Source organism: Dermacentor silvarum, chromosome 2 (assembly GCF_013339745.2).
Source record: "Dermacentor silvarum isolate Dsil-2018 chromosome 2, BIME_Dsil_1.4, whole genome shotgun sequence".
NCBI lineage: Eukaryota > Metazoa > Arthropoda > Arachnida > Ixodida > Ixodidae > Dermacentor > Dermacentor silvarum.
In genome coordinates this window covers 224,562,965-224,584,234 of record NC_051155.1, presented here as the reverse complement: position 1 = coordinate 224,584,234, position 21,270 = coordinate 224,562,965, and the positions used below count along the sequence as shown (strand labels likewise).

The window sequence follows — 21,270 nt, the reverse complement described above, 5'->3', positions numbered from 1 at the left end:
TTTCTCGATGGTCGGCGTACGCGCGCCTTCCGACTCGTCTTCTTCTTCCCAGTGCAGGGTTTCTTTCTTTCCCTGCGGTCTCGATCCAGACTTTGTATCTTCTTGGCGATGCTTCGACATCCTCACCCTTGACCTTGATCGCTACGCATTCGTCGAATCGTCCTGCCTCGACGAAAAAAAAAAAAAACGTATCTTAATGCGTATAATAAAGTATCTTAATTCTTATATGTACATAGACGTATAGACTAATTAAAGCAAAGAAGGTCTTCTCGAATTATGGACCGATCCCTCGGTGGGAAGTGTCTGTTATCTTTACCAAAAGTAGGTGTATTCCCTAGGCAGGACCTAAGCGTTATGTCGTTTAATTCGTCCGAACCAGCTATAGGCCACTTTATGGAGCTACGTTGACGCTAAAAACAGCATAATATTGAGAAAGCATTTCACGACTGCTGCGCACCCTGGTGCCCCGTTGACGATATTGTAATGCCCACTGAGTCTGTACAGCCGTTTTCGGTGTTAGCCAACTGACCCTAAAGGTGGCACATTAGCCTTAGAATCCGTATCAACAGCTCAACATACAAATGTGATGGCATGTCGTCGCTTCCGTTGAAACTGCCTGCGCAATAGCGTGAGCGATTCTATGAGTTCTTGGACGCGATGGACCGTATAGGAACCTAGGTATACCACAAACAAAACTGCAGTCATTGAGCAGAACGATAGCGAGGATATGTTCGTGAAAATTCAGGCATGCAAGCAACGATGTAGCCTAAGTGCCAACTAGGTATTTATCGATGTACCGCCTAAGGAAGCATCGATGTACCGCCTAAGGTTCACCAAAATGTTATCTAAACCGTAAGTGCTGCTTTACGGCGGAATTAAAGAAATACGAGCAGTATACGTAAGCCGAGTTCACCTGAAGCAGTCAATTTAAACAGATTACTCTTCAACTAGCTAGGTAGGTGTCAATTTACGATAGCTAGAACTGTAACCGTTGCATGAATCGGCTTTTGTGTGAATTCAGTGTGTGTTGTTAGCTCCAGACGACGACATGCGGTCGTGTGTTTGAAGGTGGCTGGACACAATATTTAGAGAGTTCGAGCGTTTCTAAAGTTGCCATAGACCCTGTCACTGAGTATCGCTTAAAGCGGACTCCCGCATACACAGAATGAGCAGTGTGCTGTTTTACGCCTGTAAAGACACTCGTTGGAAGTGTGCGTTACCGGCCACAATCGTGATTCTAGTAAAGTGGCAGCAGGTCCACGCAGGAAAGCACCTCACTGCGGCGCACCTTTAGGCACTTTAAAAAGCGCTCATTGTTAGAGAAAGTATTACAATGCCTGTTTTCAGGAGGTAATGTTCTCGCTGGCCCCAGTGTTGTGAGACGAGGGTCGTTCGTATGCTGGCTGTTTTGTTTTTTGGGGTTTCTTTTTGTCTCGTCACAATCGTTTGCAGGACGCGCGGTGATTCACATTCGTGTTCACGTAACAGCCACTTAGGCAAATAAGTTGTCGGCCAAGGTTGCAAGGTTAAGCACAAGGGATGGAATTGCGGCACCACCGCTGCTACCACCGAAGAAATATGTTGGTGTTGCATTCGTACTGGCAAACTGCGCTAAGAGGTTGCTAAATAACAAACGCAGATCTAAGGCATTATGGTCTGGCGTGTGGTGTTCCGCTTGGCTCTTAGTGTGACACCGAATGCGAATGATAGACGAAGGCAGGAAGGAAGGAACAGGCGAAAGTATTGTAGCATAAGGTCGAGTCAAAGGAAATGAAGAACAGGAGAAAGCAACAGAAGAGCGTCAGCAATGTGCGAATTGTCCGCAGAAGAATCGTCCCGTGCCGTATAGGGTCGAGGTGACGGGGTAGCAGTAAAAGGGGGGGGGGGGGGGGGGGGGCGTCCGTAAACAGCGGTGTACCGGCGTGCCGCTGCAAGCTGCGCCCGCCGAGTGGCTGAGCGACGGCGAGCGTTGCCACGGCGTCGGCAGCGGTGAATCGTGTCGTCGTCGTCGCCGCCGGCACTGGTGCGCGGCGCCGTTGGTCAACTGGGCCAGGGTCGGCCATCGATTCGGTCGGCCCGTGCGCTCGGGGCACTCTCCGGCAGCCTGCCCGGCACGGGACGGCCCGCCGCTTCCGTTGTCTGCGGCCGCGCCGGCACCGCCGCCTGCGCGCGCGCTTCCCTCGCTCTCTCTCCCTTCTTTCTTTTGCTCGTGCCGCCCCTCCTCCACTTGCGCGCCTACGCGCGCGCGAGGCAAGGGCGTCAAGTGCCGGCGGAGCGCGATGTGAGATGGGCGGGCCAGCGTGGGCCGAGGCTCCGGAGGACCCATCGTGGGCTTCAGAACATGTCGCACCTATGGCCGCACGGTCGTGCACAAAAGTACAGATGTCGGGAAAGAAAACGGGGAGGTAGGGGGTAATGATGCTTTCAGTTCGTTTCATTCATTCATTCATTCATTCATTCATTCATTCATTCATTCATTCATTCATTCATTCATTCATTTGTTCGTTCATTCGTTTGTCTGTTCATTTCGGTATGTCAAAAACAATCGCCAGTATACATCGGCGCCGCTGAGCGTTGTAAATTTCGTCACCTGCCGCTACTTTATTCAAACGTGCGTTGCGTGATTCAGAGGAGGCTTTAGCTCGGGCCCCAACTCCGATGCTGCCTATTCAAATAGATGTGAAACGCAGAAACGCTTTTATGATATAACAACTGGGCCGATTTTAATGAAATGTGTTGCACTTGAGAGAGAAAGTAAAATTCAATTGACTGTTTAAAGCGGAATTTTGATTTAAGGTCTTAATTTCTTAAACAGATTTTTTCAAAAATTGGTATGTGAAAAAAAAAATATAGAAGCAAGAAGTTTGCAAATTCGTAGCTCTGCACCAATAACAGATATCAAAGTTCTGTAAACTGCATCCGTTAGAACATCCAAAGCGGACAAATTTGCTGTATGAATTTATATCTTACGTGCATTTGTTACATAGTTTACAAGGGTGTGCGAATATTCGAACTTTCGAATAAGGAGTCTAATAGTGTCCTATTCGATTGGGTCTTCGAATCGAACAGTCACAATCCTTACATGCCGGTATTTTCCAACTACATTTAGAATATTTCAAAACGTCAAATGTGCCGAATTAAACGTAGAATTGGAGCAAAAGTACTGTAATTTCTCACCCCCGAGGGCATAGTGTACACATAAAACACGAGAACGTACGCAGCAGAGTAGGCTGCATCCCTTCGGTAGCCATACTTTGCAGACCATTCAGCGATCATTCGCGCTCTTTGTGGAGTCCTGCGCATGCGAAGGAACTATTTGTTTGCTCCTAAGGCTCATTTTGTGATTTTAATAAAGAACGCTTCATAACGTATTATGTAATGACAGAAACTTGAAACTTGACAGAATACTAGGGTGTGAACATCGTTTTATATTACATGTGATGACGGCTGATTGTTATTCGAAAACTGGTTTATTATAAAATGAAAATTGGCAATCATCTCGGTATTTTCACGTATCGTTTATTCGTCATTTTCTCCACTGTCCACGGTAATATTAAACAATTCTGATCGCGCGTAGTGCCGTATCCCGCGTACAAGCGAATGTATAGTTGCAGGAAGCGAACACTTCCGACCTCTCCACCTGATCTCCCAACTAAACCTAACCTAATCTAGGGACGACACACTCTTCACGCACTACAGGAAGGTCAGGTATATACGCAGTGTTTTACGGTACGTTCCTGCGCCGAGCGATATATTACCGCTGCGCCAAAACGGTATATGGCTGTGGAATCACTAACGCTCCATCATTTCAGTGACGATCTCGACGAGACAGTTGCCCGTGGACCGTAAAAATGTGCCCGTGACTAAACCATCCTTTTCCTTTTGATGGAAGGTGAGAGTGGGAGGGACAGGGAGGGGGGAGGTGGGGGTTTTCACGACAATCCGAAAAAGTGAGAGAAAAATGTGACCGACGTGAAAAGCTCAGTTTCGAAATGTTCGGCGGCTCCGCGCGTCTACCATGCCGCTGTCAGCGCTGGTCGGATGAAATGTGGGGGCACTCCGCGTAAAAGAGCTATATACCACACGCGTCTCTCGCTCGGTCATCGTTGGCTAACGATTCCCGGATTTCGGAAAGCCGAACCTAATGGCGAAAGTGCGCAGACACTCATCCGTGCGTGTAGTATTATTTGCGAATAAAGTCAAACAACTAAACTGAGGAAGCTGAGTCAAATCCACAAGCACGTGAAGAAAAGGAGGAAGGAGACGATTACGACGAGGATAACCTGTCAACAACAGCACCTGGAAGCAACATCAACAACAACAAGAACAAGAGAATGAGGACGAGGAATGCTTCTTTCAATACGGTATCACCGAAAACCCAAGACGAGAACGTCCGCATCTGCAGCATTCTGCTGTTCCACCTCTGGTTAACCTATCTGCCTTCCTACACATCCTTTCTCTCATTGTTGCCAAACAAGCGATTGGTCGCCCTGCTCGTCACCTTTTTAGGTGGCGCAATGTGGCGCAATGTTTAGGTGGCGCAATGTTCTTTTCACGCCATTAACTTTATCATTTTCCAGAATTATCGGCTTTCGCATATGGAGTCGTCAGCTGCTGCCGTGGAAGGGACGGCGTGAAAGAAACCAAAAAAGCTGACGAAAAAGTGAATGGTTGAAGTGAGCGCTGTGGCATGGGGCTCGCCTAACCGCGAGCACAACGACCGTCAGCGTCTCGAAGCGCCGCACTTTGTTGAACAGCCGGATGCCGTCTCGAGAGAGCGGGTCGCTGAACTATTTATGGGGCATAAAAGGGGAAGCTGTGGGTCTCGCGCTGGGCCGAATCGCTTTTTTGAAGGCGCCCGAATGGCGTCTCTGAATAGCTGTCGTCGTGGGACACTGGCTGTTGAGGCCCGCTTAAGCAGCTTTCTCTTAACTGGGCGGAAATTGATCACCGCCGTGACTTGCCTGTAAAGTTTGATCGCCACGCAAACCGCACGTCCCGAACAACGTCACGGAACCCGGAGTCATAGGAAAGATATAGATGCACTTACAGAAAGGAAGGAGCCATCCAACGGGCGTCTGGATTGCTACCCTTTACAGGGGAACAGGGGCAGATGGGGATGAAAAGAAAGAAACGAAGGAGGAAGAAACAGTGGCGTCAGTGGCGCGCAGAAGCGGAAGTGCCCGTCACGTCTACAGTTACTCGTTCAGGCTAACCGATCTCAGCAATCGATCTCAGTAATCATAGCAATGCGTGCGTTGCTTTCTTAGAGGTTAATCGGAAGAGAGCATCCGGTTGGCCAACCTACAATGGAGGAGCGGTACAGAGGGGAGACAGAAATGTATAGCAAAATTTATTGAAATTTATTGAAAAAAAAAAGCATGCTCACAAGAGTAAACTCGCCGGAACGGCGGAATCGGTCACACTGCTCATTTTATCGCAAGGTTCTCAGAATCGTCTCGACCGTATACTGCCGCGAGAGTTGTGCAGGCTTCCAGCAAGGGGTCGATCGCTTACTACGAAAGCGGCAGGTTGTCGCAGGCGGTCTCTGTATGCTGTATCTAGGGCAATGTCAAAGAACGTGCTCAATGGTTACGTCGCCGCCGCTGTCGTTAAAAGCAGCGCTGACGGCCGTTCCGGTGCGGTGACCTACTTCGAACAACAGTCATGTTCGTTGCTCACGCGCGCTTCACCACGGAGGGAGAGAGACGAACAGACATATACTCTGTATAGTCTTTATAGTCTTATAGTCTTTCCATGCAAGAATGAGTACTCAATTTCCTACGATGCTTTGTGATTTAAGCGGTCAGGCGTCGTTAGCGCACTGTCGACGCATCGAATCGGAGTTTACGGAGCACGGGATTGAGCAAAAGCTGAATACGTACTTATGCAACCTGGGCACGCAGCCCAGTATACGCAGGTTTTCGGCCTGTATTTTTTTTTTTTTTTTTGCAACATGTTCGACCAACATAAGTGTTGAACAGTTTCACTGGCTATATATACAGACTCGAAACTGTAAAAAATTTCACTTTTTTTTTGTCCAACTCACGCTCCGTAGGCTTTTGTAACTGACTGTAAATGGTAGTGTTGATTGTTTAACAAATAAATTTATAAATAAATACAATTCGCTAGTTTTGCTAATTGCTTGGTATCCTGAAACCGAGGCTGGTTTTCGGGAATCCGAAGATATGTAAGAGGAAGTGCTACTTAGCGACTCATTCTATGCGGCCTTAGACAGCTCTCGCGGGAACGGAATCACTGTGAAGCTGACGAGTACCGCGGCTAATGGGATAAGAAGTGAGTGAACTACCAAGCAGCGTGGAGGTTGTGAAAGCCATGATCACGGAGTCATAAGCACCGCCTTCTGTCTATGACGCGCAAAGCACTCCATGCTGCAAAAGCAGTGGAAATGAGGATTACAAACTAATCAGCTTGACTATTTTTCTTTTCCCATTAGCGACACTATTAAGTTCATTTACGCATCTTACAAGACATTTCATGCTACCAAGACGAAGAAAAATAAACACGCAAAATACTGACAGCTGGGAGCTTCGGCAATCTTTGTTCTCACCGATGTGTTTACGTTTCAGTCAACCCTTCAATACTGCTTAGCATCCAGGGGCTTTGAAAAAGAAGATTCAACAACTGAAATCAAACTGTTGCTTTTATTTTTAATTTGTTCGTACTTGCTGACAAGTCTTCGTTTATAATGCTATTTAGTCTTCCATGGACGCTAAATTAAAAGCTTACAGACTCACGAGGTATGAGTTTTTATCTATATTTTGCGTCTTATTCACGCTGCTTAGCGTATTTGCTCGAAAGATTTTACTTTTTAATTTTTTTAAGCATTGAAAGGGATGTTTACAGACTAATCAGGCAAGCATTTTCGCTTCATCATTTATCCTTAGTACTGCACTTCCGCACGCACACAGAGCAGAAAACAAACATTTCATCTCCCCACATGATGGTTATGTTGTGTTTTAATTGCTTTTGGTAGTCAGCAATGTCATCCAACGAACTGATTTTTCGCAATCAGCAATGTCCCTTAACGAACTCAATCGAAGTGCCAAACGACCTATTTATTTTTACAAAGGCGCCGAGAAAGGAGTCTGTACAATGGCAAATGTTGTTTTTTTAATATTTTTTATCACTTAGCCAAGGCAGTTGCTGTGCTTATGTAGCGCAAGGGGCATTATGTTTTACAGATACACCGAGAAAAGAAACTTGCGAAACATCAAGCGTGATGTTATTTCAGTTTATCGCCGCGTTGCCATTGGGCGTCAAAAGCATTCATTCCCCACAGTTTCCTGCTGCTGAAAGACGCCTTCTGTGTGGCGCGTTGCACGAACACCGCTAATCGCATGGTGGCTACGCGAGACCGAAAAATGAATTGAGTGAAGGAGGTCGAAGAAGAAACAGACAGAGGCGAAAGTAAGAAAGAAAGAAAGAAGGCGAACGCGAAACAGGCTGCCATTTTCGTTCTGCTCTGCGCGCAGCCCCTTTTTTGGAAATGGAGCCATGGCCACACGTAGTGCTTGGCCGATGAGGGCCCCAGCGCGGTGAGGCAGGTGCACTTTCTTCGGCCGCTCTTTCATCGATCTCGTGTTTTGATCCAGAAGACTTTCTTTTTTTTTTCTCCCTCTCTTTTCGTTGTTTTTCTCGCCTCTTGATCTTGCCTCTTGATCGTTTCATTTCTTTGGCTGAAACGCCTTGACTTCAGAGGCACCATCGACCTCTTTCGCACTCAACGCAAACCCCTTTCCCTTTTCTCTACCCCCGTTATTTTCATTCACGTTTCGCGCGTGCGTGTATGTGAATGCTGAAAAAAAAAACAGCGCGAGGTTTGGAAACACCCCGCTTGATCTCGTTTTATTATTCATTTATTGTAACCGCTGCGAACTTCATCACACAGCGTGCGTTTATGTGTGCGTGTGTGTATGTTCGTGTGTGCAATGCAGCGCGGCTGCGCGCACTCACTCAAACAACTTTATAGGAGTAGGACGCGGCCGAAAACAATAAAATGCTACAATACGTCTGCCTCCTTGTAAAGCTCCTTTTTGTTTTCTTTTTCTGAAAGTGTACAAAAAATTTATACTACGTCGCAAGCGTTCAATTCTCCATCAATAAGATGTTAGCGGGGTGTGCGCCTCTTCGTCTGAGCGAATGTTTGTGTGTGTGGGCGTGCGCTTTTAAAGGGAAAGCGCAATCTCTACCATCCATACCGTGTTTACCGAGAAACCGCGGTATGGATAGACCCCCCCCACGACACCTTCCAAACGGGAAGAGCAAACAGGCACTTGGAGTGAACGTCTCGTAAACAAATAAACATCGCGTCGCGAAGCCATGGGCGCGTCGTGTCTATCGGGAATGTAGCAACGGCCCGCGGAGAGAAACGCAAATAGATTGCCATCGTTGTACGCCAAAGTCAGCCTCACAAAGGCATGAATGGAATCTTCCAATGTCCGTGTTGTTTCACTGCATCGGAACGCCTCAGTGCAAACGTAACTCGATTTTTTCTAGCTGCATGAAAAGACGAAGGAAGAGTGTGGCTGCAAATGAAAAAAAAAGAAAAAAAGAATCGTGGGAAGGTTTGCCTGATGTAAGACGCTATAAATGGTTAGTGATATTAAATCACTAAACAGGGGTAACTGGCTAGGAAACGTTATTGCCTCAAACTAAATTTCTAAATAACAGCCCAAAGGAATCACTGCCTTTAATGGCAACACATTCTATGCGGAGAGTGCTTTTTCCGACGGTGATATAAAAGGAAGGCACTGGTGAAAAGGACTAAAAATATTTTTTAAATTTCCTTGCGGTTGCTAGTAAACGTCTTCAAAAACGGGAACGAATTGATTCTAACATTGCAAGCGCTCAAGTTTGTTCCTTGTACATGTAAGCTTGTCTCAATTTGTCCCTAATAAATAAACAAATAGATAAACAAAAATCTCACTAGCGCAGGAATGCTTTCTAGCCCGAGGGAGGCAACTTACAATTGTTTGGTGCTCGGCGCCTCTTCTAAATGTCCCATCTTTAGTTAGAAATGTGCCACCGGCTCTTATCATCGCAGAGATCGCGAACATCCTGAATTTTGAGGAACATAAGAAAGAAAGAAAGCTTTCGGCGTTGCCTATAACAGCACTAAAAAAGGCGTAGCGTGGTAACGGACTAACTGCAGGGGAGCCGCAGCGGTATTCACGTAGGCAACGATTTTATTAACAAGCAAAAAAAAAAAAAAAGGAAATGAGGAAAATAAAGCTTCAGGCCAATGAGACTGTAGATTGTTTGAAATAAACTTTCGTCACTGAGACGGAATCTCGATACAGTTACCGGCCTTTACGAAACACACACAGGCGCATGTGCGCGGATATATATATATATATATATATATATATATATATATATATATATATATATATATATATACATACGTCATACTCTCTTTGCTGCATTATGTTGCCGGGGTCAGCATATATATATATATATATATATATATATATATATATATATATATATTGTCACGCGCTAAGGCAAGCGCAAGCAACAGTACCAGCAGCCAGACACGAAGAATGCCAGACACGAAGGAGACGGTTCTCCAGCTGGCGCGGGATCTTCGACTTCGTCGTCTTCTCCGTTCTTGCTGGGCACCCAATGATGATTGTTGGCTGGCTCAAAACACCAGGTGGCAATATATATATATATATATATATATATATATATATATATATATATATATATATATTTTACGACAGAGGGCGGCACTGGGGAAGGAAAGCACTGCGACTACAGCGAAACAACACGTTCGGTCTCGTTGTTTTTCCAAACAGCGCCGGCCTTTATTGGGCCAATCTTCTCCTGCATGAAGGCGAAGTTGTGTGGCAAATAAGCAAATAAAAAAATAAAGAAAGAAAGTGAAGGGAAGGAAAGCGAGCATTGACCAGATAACATGGGCTACAGGGGGGCTGAAGAACGACCACCAGCACTGTTCTTGCGGTGGGAGCGGATGAGTTGGGCAGAAAGGAGTCAGGAGAAAGGCGGTGGGGAGCGTGTGCACGGTGGGGAGGGTAGTCTGTATTGAGCTGCGGTGACACCGTTCTTCGAGTCCAAGGGCGCCGCTCGGCGATGACTGAAAGAGTGCGCGGCGCGTGTATTTCCCAGAATAGATTTTGCGCCGGAATCGGGCCATCTCCGTCGCGTTTTGCTCGGCGGCCCAGTTTTTTTTTTCCCGAGTCGAGGCGCCGCGCTCACCGTTCAATTGTTCACAACGTGATTCGAACCCTCGCGCTTTCTCCACATCGGCTCCTTTTATCTAGAGCGGTCAATATAACTGAGACGTTTCGCGAACGTCCGCCATGATTGGCTCTGTCATTCGTTTTTGTTTGGGACATCTGGGCCTGCACTATAGTTTAGAGCATTCATTCAGATTACGGTAATATTTATGATGGTTGTGGTGGTGGTGATGATGAACGCGATGTAATAGGAGCACTCCCTGTTTATTTTACTTCATTCGAAACCCAGAGGGGTTGTTATGTGAACATTTTGGTACATATGTGAATGGTTTTGGACAACACGTGAAAGCGGGACGAGACCAGGCAGCATGAGTGCGAACTAACAATCCATTCGTGGTGCTTCGTATGGTTGTACAACCATTTCGAGTGATGTTATCAGCTTGGAAGGTAGGCAAAGAATTGTGCCTCATAATCAGAACTGGTTTTGGCACGTAAAACCCCAGAAAGAAGAAGAAACAAAGAATTTCGGCAACATGATATGTGCGGCGTTATGTCGCCTCTTTCCTGTTTTCCAGGCGTGTACACTTAGAGCTGTAACCTTCTCCTGTAGGGACGGGATGTTTCCGAATTCTGCCATAAACCACTGCAGCAAATTGCTGAGAAAGTTGAATTCTTAGCTATTACAAGGAATCCACCTTTTCTGCAGTTATATATATATATATATTAGCGAATACCAAACGTCTCCTGCGGGTTTGAAAAGTGGCTTCTCCGCACACTTATGGTGTCTGCAGTGGTGCACCCTTTACAGAAGTCGTAATTGGGTAATACGGGTTGTGGATTTTCAGCATAATAATAATAATAATAATAATAATAATAATAATAATAATAATAATAATAATAATAATAATAATAATAATAATAATAATAATAATAATCGTTCAGATTTGCATCATGGCGGGAGCTCGTATTAAACGATCAAATACGACCACAGCTGCGGGAGCGTCGCACGAACTCCAGCTGTTATGTGCCCGTCACAAAAATGAAGGCTGTGGCTTACAAGAAGCGGTGACTCCGTCCACGTCGAAGTTGCCGTTCAAACAATTGCTGCCTACTTGTCAGCGCGTATTTGCTATAGCCTGTTTCCCACAACCTACGTTGAGTTCGTGCTCTGGTGAAGCGAGTGCACGCTCATTAACGTGCTCTGCAGGAGTAATTGCTGGTAATACAATATACAGTAAGTTATTAGTCGGGAACGTGATTACTTGCGAAGGCTCAGTTTTTTTTAAGGAACGATTCGATTTCTAGTTCGAAGCGTTGTTTTGGCGTAATCGGTACGCAAATGTCGGCGCGTACGGAGACTGAAAAATGAGTCATAGATGGTCCGGACTGTCTATTCAAACGGAGCAAAACTGTGCTGAGGTATTTTTTCGTCCTGCGTAGTTGTTTGCAATAGTATTATAGTTCCACGGAACATACACGTTATTACATCAACTTTCTTTCATTTTTGTCTCTCTTTTTCTTAGGTCGCGATATAAATATCGCACCGTACTACTTCGCCAGGAACATGGCGATTGCACATCGTAGCACTCGCACACAGCGCTATACGTATGAAACACCAATAATCTATTCAAAAAGAAAAAAAAACTATGAAGAAAAAAATATAGATTGTGTTTTTCGGGGCGTGATCGCTTTGGCAAAGACACAGCACGGCATTTCGATCTGTTTCCTCTAGAAACAGTCCCGAATATAAATAACATTTTAAACCTATATTGCACGTCGGCAGTATTACGACAGACCTTACTCGACGGCTGCCGCTTTGGTGGTGGTGTTAACGTAGTAGGGATGCGTGAGCGTAAAAATATGCATTAAACAGTCTTAGCCTTACAGGCGTGCATTACCGTTGCTGTATTACCGTTATGCTGTGAAGTCGCTGCCATTACTTGTGTCTCGGCTAGGCTAATAAAACTTTTGTTTGGCCAAAGAACTTTAGAGCCGATAACACGTAGGATGTGTTTCTGATTTAGACCGAATTCGAGCAAACGTGGCGGTACCTTTGAGATACTGAAGGGGCTATGTTAAAATGGCTGATTAGACAGGTTACACCAGTATATTGCGATCACCTATGCCTTTTGTCAGCGGCAGTGGGGCTTATTGGGGTATAAAATGGAGGCGGCACTTGCCTTCTTTAATTTTTAACACACACCGACTCCCCAATGACGTCCTTGTGTGACGTCGTGGACTTCCCAGCATTTCGGCGTAGTTGTTTTATTTTGTTCTTCGGAAGAATCCTACGAGAGTCGCGAGGGACAGTGTTCGTGTATTTTTCGATGCACGGTGATCTTTTTTCAAACGACTCGCGCCAGTGAGACGTAGCCACAACTGCGACAACTCGAAGAGCTCGAAACCCGAATTTCTCCTTCGCGCCGCTTTTGCTACACCAATCCACTAATCCCGATAGGATGCGCCTATTATATGTCGCGGAAGTGTTATCTGTAAGTCTATGTCAGGGTAATTTTGGTGCTATAGTGTCTCTGAGTATGTGTACTTGGCAAGAAACTTCAATCCAGGATGTGAGCGGTGTGCAGCTATGCATCGCAATAGGCGCAATAAAGTTGTGTTACGTTTTGGTCATTCAACTGTTTCATGTAGCATCTCCGCTACCACTGCTATTGCTAGCCCGGCCCACTTTGTATGTAACCTAGTACAAGTCGTATGTGCACCTCTAATTGATGGTCCCTGTTTAGCGTTCCGTTCACGCATTGGTGTTGCCGTGCCAGTGAGGCCGAGCTGTCAACGCCAAACGGCAAGTGGCGACATCTCTTGGAACAGTGACTGCCCAGCGTGAAAGACATTGCTGCGTGCACCCACTGCTATCTGAAAGTAATGAGAAAATAGAGAAGGAACTGCATTACAATCATATCGATGTCAAAACCTTCACGCTAGGAAGTAAGCAGAGCACGATCGACATTGTAGCGACGGTTCCACCTCCGTTGAGGTAATGGTCTCTATTAACTCGAGCACCAACAAGGTTTCACCGGCCAAACAGCGCAATTGTTTTTTGTTTTTTGTTGTTTTTTTCACTGTAAACGTTCTACGTTTGGCGCACTCTCCGGTCTGGCAGGTCGGGGTCATTTTGCGCGTCCGTGTCGTTTTGCTGTGTTATCGCCACGCCACCACGGTTGTGCACGGCATGGCCCAGTGGAGGCCGGTAGAGGGCGAGGGGGGCGGAAGAAGCGTGCGTGACCGGGCCACGTACGGCATCGACCCTGGCGGCCTTGGACTCCATTCCTGCCGGCGGCGACGGTGAGAGCGCCGCCTGGCGGCCGTCCGCCGCGCACTTTCCTCGCCAGCTGCCTGTGCCGGTACTCACTGCTACGGTCGCTTACTCGTGGAGCAAGGGGCAGAAAATAACGCATAAAAGTGCGGGCTGCCTGTACCACACGGAGTGGCCTTGTTTGTCCTGGCTGTCTGTTCTCGTTGACCGTTGCGGTGGTTGTTGTATAGTGTTTCGCGATATGAGGGATGGGCCGATCCACGTATCCACGTCGTGTGCAATGTGAACGGGAACGATTACTCGGAATTTCAGGAAGCTATTGCTGCAGGAATGTGGTTTCGAACTCTTATGACTCCTATATCTGTCTCGTGGAAAATAATGTGCGACATTCAGGAGAGTATTGCTGTTGGGCATGTTGATCAACAGTCGTTAAACTGAAACAAAAACACAAAGTCAGCGCTAAGTGGATCTCCCTTCCATCCATCTCCCTTCCATGTGCTGTTCGCGTGCGCTGTTCCTGGCTTAATGAACCTGTGGTACGTACTTTAAAGGAAAGTCTACGTAAAAACAAGGGCAAGTAATGCACCGTGATACAGATAAAGCATTCCCTCTCATACTATCGTACGCTGTGTGGCAGGAGACGAGTCGCTTCTTGTGTTATATAGTAAATTATGGAGGAAAAAAATCACTTGTAGCGGTTGAAAGAAACTGTAATGTGATATAAACAATAACTAACTCTACAGGAGCTAGGTTGGCATCGTACTGAAACGTCTTGTTTAATTTCTGTTATAAGCCCTGTATCTGGTGATAGCACAAGATATGAAAATGGCGGCCACCCTACTCTTCAACCACTTGCCCACCCAGACGCACTTCCCTACCCGTTAATAATTTACCACTTGAAAAAAAAAAAATGCGGGATCAGTCATCAGCACATAAATTGGTCAACATGGTATGAAAAAGAAAATATGCGTGAAAGTACATTTCACGGCCAGTGTACCCGGGGATATAAGACACGAAAGATGTTGAAACGGGAATTTGTTGCTATATGTTTTGTCTGTGGAAAGCACTGAACAGAAAGTTTTCTTCGTCAGACGTAGGTTAAGCAAAAAATAAGGAATATATTCAATGTTTCCCGGAAGTGTTTGTCGTGATGAATAAGGTGAATAATGCCAAATAGGGTGATTAATACCACATCAATTACTACAAGCTCCAGAGGCTTTCTCTTGCAATTTCATCAGTACTGATTTATTTATATTTTTTTTATCAGAAAAGACGAACATGCGCCCAGGAGTATCGAAGTGTCATCGCAAATACGTGGGCGAATGTGATAATAGCGCGTAAAACTATCGGTGATGTTCAACTGAACTGCGTCAGAATGTTCAGCCAATTCAGAAGGATGGAGACTATTCATGAATCACTGTGTTTCTGGCTGCCTTCTGTTTCGCATCATAAGGAAAGTCAACAGAATACAATGATTATGAATTTGAAGATTGTATAGTTTACAAATGCTCGCATTTTGGCCGGGGATATAGGTAAATACACAAAACAACACCATGCATCCAAAACTAAAGTGTTCTCGACACAGTGGGAGTTCGCACAACAGGACAGTCTGCGCTTGTCTCTTGAACATTGTTACGTGTTGACTGCGTGATGACAATGACTTTGGATTTACGTGGCTCCGTCATTGCCCGTGTCTTCGTGCAAAAGCGGCACGTGTACGAAAGCTTCACGCGGAAAAAAAAAATGGCAGTGTTGCATTGGCTTTACTGCTGTGTCACTTTGCGCCACATGTTTATTGTGCAGCTGTGCTTCGCGGCTTTTGTGTCGTCCTTGAACAGCCGCGTTGTGGTTTTCAGTACTGTCAGCGCTCGCGCTTGTTAGGCTGACGTAACGACTGCGCGTGGAATGACTTTTTGATTTTTCGGGTTCACCAAACCAAGCCGCTCTATTAGCAGAAACCCGTTCGCCCCAGCCTCCATGCTTCCGTTGTTCCATCTGTTCATATCTTAAATTTTACTGGCTGGATAATTTTTTGTAAGGCTCTTTTGCGAAGTAATCTCGAATATGAGCATTTCGTGCAAGGGCAGGGATATAGCGTGCATTTTACTTACAGTTGCACCACGCCGTCACAATGGGACTCCCTGTCCTTGAAAAATTTGAATAAAGTTCTGAATTCACATTCTTTATTCTCCACGACGTCTCCGTTCACGCAGAGATGAAATAATAACCTGGTATGTTGTTCAGTACTTTTATTGTGATTGCCGCTCACACCGCTTAGACATGAGTTCGCGTTGACAAGAACCTCTGTGACAGTAGAAGGAAATGACTTCGTCGTTAAGTTGCGGGTCATCGACAATATTAAAGCAAATATTGTTGCTGGATTTTTTTGAAATAGTGTGAGTGCATCAAGAACACATAAATTTGAATTGTGTCTTAAGTTCTTCTTAAAATAATGACAGAGTTTATTTAGAATGACGGGTGCGTAACTCAGTTAGAATGTAAGATTGTGCAGGCGTTGCGGTATTCATCGCACACAAGGACTGATTTTACCTGTTCCCTGTGTACTCTCTACTGGTCCTTTCTTTTTCAATGTTTATTTGCCCAGATACAAATTCAACCACAATGTAGTAGCGGATACGCCGGTTCGATTAATTATAGTGTTTGAAGAAGTTTTAATTTAGCAATGTTTAGTTTACTAGCTGCCGCTAGGCTATATTGTCTTACCGGTCCTGCCGAAACAAAGACTATGTAAATACCGCCTGTGTAACTGACGGTATTTTGTATTTTACCATCGCGCATTGTTAACGCTGTTTCTCTGCTCATTTTTTAACACGCGTAAGTGCGGCGCAGAGCCGGTGACCTTTATCCTGCAGGCAAACGCCTTCACATGAACATCTAGACAAAATGCCACAAGCCTAAGCTGTGAGGCTGTTGCGAATGCACGAAGCAAAGGCGCACAGAGCACGAATAAATGAACGAACACGTCGCTCACGAAACATGGCTTTAGAGCACAACACGCATACATAAAAAAAAAAGACCAAGAAACCCGCACCTGCACACCTACCACGTGTGAAGTATATGTGGGATCTAAAGCGTGTGTATACCAAGAGATTCCCGGGCATTAGGGTACCCGCACGCATCAGGTTGCCGTGCCGCCTTGCGCGGCCGGGCGCCGCCACGCCAACGTGTGTTGGACGAATTCCCGGATTGGAACTTCGATTCGCCACGGCGGTAGGGAGGGCATCATCTCAATCACCTATAAGCGCTGTGCTTGCATGCGCCGTCTAACTTGCTTGCCCGCTGCTTCTGCTGCTTCTGCTGGCTCTGCTATTGGCTGCTACTGACTGTTGATGGCTGTCGTCCGCTGTCGGTCGCGCTAGGAACCAGCCTCAGTGTCGCGGCGCCGTCGCTTTGAGGGAGAAAATCCCGGTTGGGTTACCTCGTGGCCACAGCCTGCCTTCTCGATAGAGTGGCGCTGATGGCTTATAATAGGCTAAATCCCGTAAGATATGGAAGATTTTGCCTGCAGGCAATCTCCGAGTACGTTACATATGATATTACTTTGTTCAAAAGATAAACAGACCGGAATGCAAGGTCGCTTCCTATAACTTTAACAAGGGTGCCGACGAAGACTGGGAATTGTGTTTCAGTTAGCGCAAAGAGCACAGGCTATTCTCACGTGAACACGTTGTTGTGGAGATTCGCAACTGCAAAGCCAACAAGTGGATACATTTATTATTACCCATCTACTTTTACGCTACACGCCGGCTTTTTATCTCGGTGCGATTTTTTTCATAGCTCAAATCAGTGGGGTATCATGGAAGATACCGATGAAGCGTCTGAAGAAGTGACCGCGCTCATCAATTCGATTGCCAGAGCCACCAAGTTCACGCTCAGCCAATTATTTCATTTATTTTATGTGACCAAGTAAACGACCCTATTTTTGCTTGTCCGGGAAACTAGCGTATTTCGGTTGTTTTGGGTAACTAGCGGGTCAGTCGGTAACGAACATACCGTTAAACGGCCCCTTAGAAGCCAGAGGCTCACGCCAGGGTCCAGACTAGGCGCGGCGCATAGACGGCGCTACGAACTCTGAGGCCGGTTTCTTTCGTCGCCAACATCGCCTGCACGTGTCGCTGTTTGGCTGTGTCGTTTCTGGCGGCTTGCGTCGCATGCCTCCGCCGTCTAACGCCAGCGGCGGCGGAGAGTCAGTGTGTGTAATAGATCTTGCAACAAAACGTACGCAGTGATCTCGCCGCGTTCGTACGCGAGCAGAAAAAAAAAATAAAAGGACAATCGCGTTACGCTGCACCGGCGTCGCGCTGCCAATAGCGTTGTTGTCGCGCGAGCAAGGCCTCCCGGCACAAAAGTCTTTGCCTAGCCGAGCCAAGTGTGACTCGTTCGTTTGCCATGGGCGCTCTTCAGACCACGCGAGACTTGCTGCATGGCTCGGGACTGTGTGTGTGTGTATATGTATCACTCATATCTTGCCAGCATGGGCGTTTGCCATGAACCAGTCTCTTTTTTCTCTCTCTTTCCTACTCCCTTGGGTGTTTTACAATTTACACTCACCGTGTCGCTGTTGTCGTGTGGTGTCTTTATTTATCTGAATGTACAGTATCTGCTCGCGGAGCGCCGCAGTATGTGTGTCCTCAGAAGTTGTAATGGTGTCAGAGAAAAGAAAAAAAAATACAGCCAAACATATGTAAGCCTTGCTCGCATTTGTGCGCGAAGTGGGCCCGCTCGTCGCTGTGTCCGGGAGCGGTTCGGGAGCAGTAGGACATTTGCGTATTCATTTGTTCTAGAATGCTATGAAATATGTTTGATGGCGTCGCTCTTGCTAGTAGTATCGATTCTTAGCACTTCGTGATTTGAGGAACAAAAGTAATGTGAACGGGCGCCGCAGCTTTGTTTAGAGAACGAAGTCTTATTGAAAAGAAAGAAGCAGAGATCGATCTCAACGAGGCGCGACGCAGCAGGTTCTGTTCACAATTGTTGGTGGCCGGCTTTAGACTTTCTGGTCTTAAAACCTGCACGCGACGTATGCCCTCTAAGATTACTGTTCTAGAACATACTCAAAAATCCGCCGGAGCCTTGTGCAAACTCAACAGAAACCGGACAGCCATAGCATAGGGCCCCTCATGCGGCAACGTTGAGAGCCTTTAAAGCGTAAGGAAACGCGCAGCGGCTAACCTGTGCAATCGCAGCGTCCTCCGGACCCGAGTTTACTGAATACGTCCACGTGTTCCGACGGGTATCGATGTATCTATCGAACGCTCAGCAATTAGGAGTCTCTGTTTCCATCTTATATAACGTGCGTTGACGTTATATAAGGGTGGTGTAACAAACGACCCTTTTAAGTGTACGCGCCTCAGTGAATGAACTGTACGCCGTACGTAAAAAAATTACCGCCCTCACCATCACCGATGGCGATCATCTTCTAGCGGTTACTGGCACAACCTGCCTGAACCTGCATGCATTTCTGCGTAATTTCCTCGAGCAAACACGGTGGGGGTGTCCCTTTTTTTTAGAAGAAAATTGCGCAACCTGTTATGATAGGCGAAGCCGACTCCGGGCATTCCCAAGGCCACTTATAAGTGGCCTCCAACCGCTAAAGACCGTCGCTCTCGCGAGCGCAGGAAGGCTTGCTTCAGCGTTTCGTTAGCTTGGCGTTGGGCCGATCCCCGACACAGCGACGAGCGTGTGCAGGCCCTTCTTTAACGAAGTGAGAGAGAGGGGGGCGCCGTTGCAGCGTGACGCTGGGTGCGCGTCGCCGAGGGACGCGCAACTCTGACGCCCCCCCCCGCTCCCCGTTTGGGGTTGCGGCACCCGGAAACGCAGGTTCTGTCGCTGGGCGCGGACGTTCTCCCCGAGTATAAGCTGCAGAAGCCGAGGACGCACAAGTGGACCATCCTTCACTACTCGCCGTTCAAGGCGGTCTGGGACTGGGTCATCCTGCTGCTTGTCATCTACACGGCCATCTTCACGCCTTACGTGGCCGCCTTCCTATTGGACCAGCAGAGACCCGACTCGCGCCGCAACCGAAAGTACGGCGACGATCCCCATCGTAGTCATCGACCTCATCGGTGCGTACGTTTGCACGCACGCCCTTCGGGCCCGGAATTTACGGGCGCTGCGCAATGTACTTCTGCGCATCTTGCCGGAGCTGCGTCGTGGATGTCGCGCAGAGTGTCTGCTCTCGTAATTCACAGTTATAGTACGCGCTGAAGCTAAGTTTGTGATGTTGTCCTGGTTGGGAAAATTTATCTGGCAGCTTTCTGCATCAATGACCACTAGGGCCTTCAACATGCTAATGATAATTCTGTACATTTTACTGAATGGGGAATTATCGGAATATTAAAATGAATACGTTCTGGATGTTTATGACAAGAGAGATGCATGATGATTATTTTTTGTTCTCGGGAGAGTCGAGCAGAAGAAACACACACAAACTGGGTAAACTAGCACCGGACACATCCAATGCCTTAATTATAGTTTAGGTGACGCAAGAGAAGCAGCTACAGACATCGAGATCTGTTGCAAGTTCACGACATGAATTAAAGCTTTTGTGCCGAAGGTCAGTCAGCCGACCTTAAATGAATGCATCAGCGTGTCGTCAATCACAGCACGCAATTAATAGCGAATAGTAACATTCGAATGATAGCTTTCTATATAGTGCTCGGGCATCAAGGGCGTTTAGAGTGAACGCCACTTGGCTCATCCGTTAAAGGAAAAGTCTCAGAATAGTTCCTCGGTACGGAAAGACAGGTTTGCAAAACTTGGACACATGAAGAACGAAAAGCCACAACACAAAGCCAACTATCAACTGAAAGGTCGCCCAGTGGTGGAAACGAAGGAAAACAACGAAGATACAAAGCCTAGGGAATGAAGCGCCTGCCTGTCAGTCATGAACATGCGCAATTGCGGAATATCGTGGTTTAGGCATGACGATTCATCTTTATGGAAAACAATCGAAGGCTAGTGCGCACGTGCTACCGCTATCAATAATATGCCACTTCTCGACCATATGGCGCACTTCTTCATTCGTATATCTGCATATAACTTTACCACTTTACTCTCCGCGAAGTTGGGAGTACACTTGTAATCGCCACAGTGCATCGTAAGGTTAAATAGTGGAGACGTTTAGCTGTGTGGTTACGGTCCCCGCTCCGCACAGACAGGCGTATGCTAGCAATTTTCACACAGCCGCTTAGCCAGAACACTAGTGCGCGTGCGCACAACGTTTATGCCGGCTGCGAAACGTAGAACACTTCTCTCACTCCGCTATGAAGCCGATTTGTGGAGTGTGAGGGTGCGTCTACTTTGCTTCCTGGTAGCGCATTGCGTTCGTCTTCGCAAAACGCGCTTATCAAAGATGTGATGTTGTGAAGTATATAGGAAAATGCGTACAGGAAAAATGTATTGCCCTGCAGTGCCTCAGCACGTGAAATCAGAGCGGGGTGAAGCGGAGTGTAAGCGATGCTCTGCTAAAACTGCCTAGTGTTCCACTAGTCAATGATCGCTTATGCTAAAATAATGTCTGACGGCTTTTCGGTTCTAAAATTCTGGATTGCCGACAATGTCTTTTTCTGAAAACACACTCCAAGACTTAATGACGACAGAACCTTCCTTGTCTGATATTATCGGTCTAAGCTCCATCTCTACAATATGTCACCAAAGGTCAGATATGTCCTGAATCAATCAAGTGAGCATCCGATGCCATTGTGCTGGTGATACAGTTCGAAGCACAACGAAATAGTTCTTTTTCAA

At 46.6% G+C, this 21,270-nt stretch overlaps 1 protein-coding gene across 1 annotated transcript in view; it reads left to right on the top strand.

Annotated features, from left to right (window-relative positions):
* The window catches only part of LOC119442752 (potassium voltage-gated channel subfamily H member 6-like), a 261,976-nt gene that overhangs the window by 205,198 nt on the left and 35,508 nt on the right, over positions 1-21,270 (top strand). Inside the window, 2 exon segments of the mRNA XM_037707752.2 lie at positions 19,342-19,559; positions 19,561-19,586. Coding sequence (XP_037563680.2) covers positions 19,342-19,559; positions 19,561-19,586 — 244 coding nt within the window.